This window comes from Sciurus vulgaris (assembly GCF_902686455.1).
Source record: "Sciurus vulgaris genome assembly, chromosome: 7".
In the NCBI taxonomy this organism is placed as follows: Eukaryota; Metazoa; Chordata; class Mammalia; order Rodentia; family Sciuridae; genus Sciurus; species Sciurus vulgaris.
Genome location: NC_136467.1, coordinates 86,083,022 through 86,087,427, shown reverse-complemented (window position 1 = coordinate 86,087,427; position 4,406 = coordinate 86,083,022). Strand labels below are relative to the sequence as shown.

General features: G+C 37.7%; 1 protein-coding gene across 1 annotated transcript; it reads right to left on the bottom strand.

Annotated features, from left to right (window-relative positions):
• Positions 1 to 806: 806 nt before the first annotated feature.
• On the bottom strand, positions 807 to 1,649 carry LOC306665827 (phosphatidylcholine:ceramide cholinephosphotransferase 2-like). The gene has a single exon (XM_079147442.1). It carries the CDS (start codon positions 1,297 to 1,299, stop codon positions 841 to 843), a length of 459 nt encoding a protein of 152 aa, XP_079003568.1. The 5' UTR covers positions 1,300 to 1,649; the 3' UTR covers positions 807 to 840.
• Positions 1,650 to 4,406: the final 2,757 nt, after the last annotated feature.

The following is a 4,406-nucleotide window of genomic DNA, read 5'->3' as shown; positions in this document are numbered from 1 at the left end:
GTCAATGTCTTTGATATTTTCTATTTTGTTGGAGTACAGATTTTCAAAGTAGCTTCTAATTATGTTATGTATTTCAATGGTGTCTGTTGTGATCTTTCCTTTTTCATCATGAATTCTAGCAATTTGAGTTTTCTCTCTCCTTCTCTTCATTAATGTGGCTAAGGGTTTATCAATTTCGTTTACTTTTTCAAAGAACCAAATTCTTGTTTTGTCATTTTTTGAATTGTTTCTCTTGTTGCAATTTCATTCATTTCAGCTCTTTAATGATTTCCCCTATTCTACTATTTTTGGTGTTGATCTGTTCTTCTTTTTCTAGGGTTTTGAGATGTAATGTTAGATCATTTAGTTGTTGACTTTTTGTTTTTTTAATGTATGAGCTCAATGCAATGAACTTTCCTCTTAGTACTGATTTCAGAGTGTCCCAGAGTTTGTATGTTGTGTCTTGTTCTCATTTACCTCTAAGAATGTTTTTTATTTCTTCCCTGATGTCTTCTGTTATCACTGCATCATTCATTAGCATATTATTTATTCTCCAGGTGCATGCGTAGTTTTTGTTATTTTATTGTTGATTTCTAATTGCATTCCATTATGGTATGATAGGATACAAAGTAGTATCTCTATTTTTTTTGTATTTACTAATGGCTTCTTTGTGGCATAACATATGGTCTATTTTGGAGAAGGATCCATGAGCTGCTGAGAAGAAAGTATATTCACTCCATGATGGATGAAATACTCTGTAAATGTCCATTAAGTCTATATCATTGATTGTATTATTTAGTTCTATAGTTTCTTTCTTTTTTTTTATGTATGACTACATTTATAAGAAAAAAAAAACAAGACTTACTTGTATCTCAGAAAGAGCCACTGGGTGATCCATAATCCAACCAATATAATCCCATTGATTTCTGATACAGAAAATGCCCATTTCACCCGATCAATGTAATCAAAAAACTTGTCTGGGAGTGGAGGGCTGAGCTCCTTGGGAGGGACCCTCTCATGTACAACTGTGATCATGACCGTTGTCAAGACGAGGTTGAAAAGCGCATCCACGAAAGCAATGCCCGTTTTCCACCACTCTAGGGGGAACTTGTTCCTTGACTCAGTGGGCATAGCAATTTGGATATAGTCTGGGTACTTTTTGGTGCCCTTTCGCAGCCCATTGGATAAACTCTTAGCTTTACCGTTGCCATTTTTGTTTTCTTCCTCCACGGGCTCAGCAGGTCTTGTGTAGGTGTTTGCAGGATCATGGGACTGATTTTCCAAATGTTCTTCAAGTTTTGCTGTCTCTATGATATCCATTGTCCCCAGTCTTCAGATCAAAAAGGAGAAGGTAAAGTTCTTGTTCTTCGTGGAAACTTAATTTTTTTAAATCCTTTTACTTCCAAGATCAACATGGACTCTTATAATTGATTTTGTTTTCTAATACAAAATGTAGAAGGTAGTCGTCTGATTATTGTTCCTGCCATGTAGCTGTCTGCTGTACATTCACCACTCTTATGAAAGGAAGCCAATTCTCCTTACCCCAAATAGATGTTTCTATTCCACCTTATATCACTCTTCTTCCAGGTACTCACAGAGAATAGGTCACATGAGAAGGGAAATTAGTCAGGAAGAATCACCCAACAGGTTCCATCTACTATTTAGGCATCTCTAATCCCAGTCACTTAGGAGGCTGAGGCAGGAGGGTCACAAGTTCGAGGCCAGCTGGGCAACTGAGCAAGCCCCCGCCGGCTCGGTGGCAGCAGCTCGGCTCCGGCTGTTGTGGCTCTCCAGGCTCATATCGAAGCTCGAAAAACCGGTACGACTTCTTAAGAAGAAAATCCCCAATAGTTTCTTTGTTCAGTTTTTGTTTGGAGGATCTATCCAGTGGTGAGAGTGGTGTGTTAAAGTCACCCACTATTATTGCGTTTTGGTCTATTTGATTCTTAAAATTGTGAAGGATTTGTTTGATGTACATAGATGATCCATTGATTGGGGCATAAACATTTAAAATCATTATGTCTTGCTGGTTTATGATTCCCTTAATCAGTATGAAGTGTCTTTCTTTATCCCTTCTGAATAACTTAGGTTTGAAGTCCACTTAATCTGATATGAGGACAGACACCCTGCTTTTTAACTGGGTCCATGTGCATGATATGTTTTTCCCCATCCTTTTATCTTTAGTCTGTGGATGACTTTTCGTATGAAATGAGTATCTTGAAGGCAGCATGTTGTGGGGTCTTTCTTTTGAATCCAATCTTCCAGTCTATGTCTTTTGATTATTGAGTTTAGGCCATTGACATTCAGGGTTATTATTGTGATATGATTTGTATTCCTGGTCATTTTGGCTTATTTTTGGTTTTTTACTTCTCCTTTGATTGATTTTTCTTTTAGGGTAGTTCCTCCCTTTGCTGACTTGTATTTTTTTTTTTTTTTTCACTTACTCCTCACAAAATATTTTGCTGAGAATTTTCTGTAGTGCAGGTTTTCTATTTGTAAATTCTTTTAACTTTTGTTTATCATGGAAATATTTTATTTTATTGTCAAATCTGATGGTTAGTTTTGCTGAATATAGGATTCATGGTTGGCATCCATGTTCTTTCAGAGCTTGAAATATATTGTTCCAGGTCCTTCTTGTTTTTAGAGTCTGGGTGAGAAATTTGCTGATATCTGTATCGGTTTCTCCCTCTATGTAAACTGATGTTTTTCCCTCACAGTCTTTAATATTCTATCTTTATTTTGGATGTTAGGCATTTTCATTGTAATATGTCTTGGTATGGATCGCTTATAATTTTGTACATTTGGTGTTTTGTAAGCCTCTCGTATTTGATTTTCCATTTCATTTTTCAGGTTTGGGAAATTTTCTGATACTATTTCATTGAACAAGCTGTTCATTCCTTTGGTTTGTATCTCTGTGCCTTCCTCATCCCAATAATTCTGAAATTTGGTCTTTTCATGGACATCCTATAATTCTTGGAGGTCCTGTTCATGACTTCTTAACATCTTCTCATTTTGTTCAACTTTATTTTCAAGATTAAATATTTTTTCTTTATCTGTTCCATTAATGTTTTCTATTGAGTTTTTAATTTGGTTTATTGTTTCTTTCATTTCAAGTATTTCTATTTTTTTTTCAGAACCTCTATCTCTTTATTGAAGTGTTCTTTTGCTTCCTGCATTTGCTTTTTTAATTGTCTACTGGAATGATCATGCATTGCCTTCATTTGCTCTTTTATCTCATCTTTTGTTCACAAATCATTTTAATCATGCATATTCTAGACTCTTTTTCTGTCATTTCTACTGCCATGCTGTCATTGGATTCTATCAAAATAGCATCTTGGTTTGTTAGGGACACTTTCTTCCCCTATTTTTCATATCGTTTCTGTATATTCCCCTCTAGCAGTGAAGATCAGAGGTACTGAAGTTTCCCCCCTGCAGGCTTATTTTGACCCTGCAGTTTTCCAGTATCTCTCCTTTGAAGGGGAAATCAACATTAGAGGCACCCAATACAGAGAAAAAGCCGCTCTGAACCAGATAGCTCTTATAAAGACTTTAACATTATTGTAATAAAGGCCTCCAGTCTCCTGTAGGTGTCTCAGGAAGGGAGCTGCCCTTCCAGTGATGATGGTCACATTCTCAGGAATATTTCAAAATGACTGCACCAGCCTCCAAGGAGCTGGGGAGCCCCAGTGAGGTCCACTGAATCAGTGCAGGGTTGGGGGGGGGGCAGGTGCCGTGTCTGGTGTCCCTCTGCAGGGGGGGGTGGCAGTGGGCAGGCTCCGTGACCAGTGTCTGCCTGCGGCGGGGAGGGGCGGCAGGCCAAAATGGGCTGCTAGAGCAGAAATAAGATATCCGGTCACTTCCTCTTTATCAGCAGTTTTTGAGGGCTGGTCTAGAACACTAAAATTGGAAGTCTCTATTTCCAGCTAACATGTACACTTTTCCCAAAGGAGGAAGAAATATAAAAGGAGACAGAGAGAGAGAGAGAGAGAGAGAGAGAGAGGGAGAGAAAGAGAGAGAGAGAGAGAGATAGAGAGAGAGAGAGAGAGAAGACAGAGATGAATGTTTCTAGGTTTTAGAAAGGTGCTAAATTCCTGTTGTCATGGATTAAAGATTTTCTAGTTTAACCTTGGCTCCACTACCAGTTTTGCAGCTGCTTTTGAGAATGAACTTTTCCAGATCATGTCTGTGAACATATTCATCTCCAAGGTGGCATGCTTCCTAAATATCAGCATTCAACAACAACCTTGAAATGCAGTGAGAGTTGGATCAGATGCTATTTGCAAGGCTATATGTATATTTTCCCATGTTTCCATTTCATGAAACATTCTATGAGGTAAATATTATGACTTTAATTTTATAGATGAGGAAACTAAGGTTTCACCTACTTCATGAACTTTCTCAAATTCTCATATCTCATGAGGCAGAGT

Bases quoted from the DNA above. Each gene is read 5' to 3' on its own strand.
- LOC306665827 (XM_079147442.1), bottom strand. From the start codon at position 1,299: ATGGATATCATAGAGACAGCAAAACTTGAAGAACATTTGGAAAATCAG.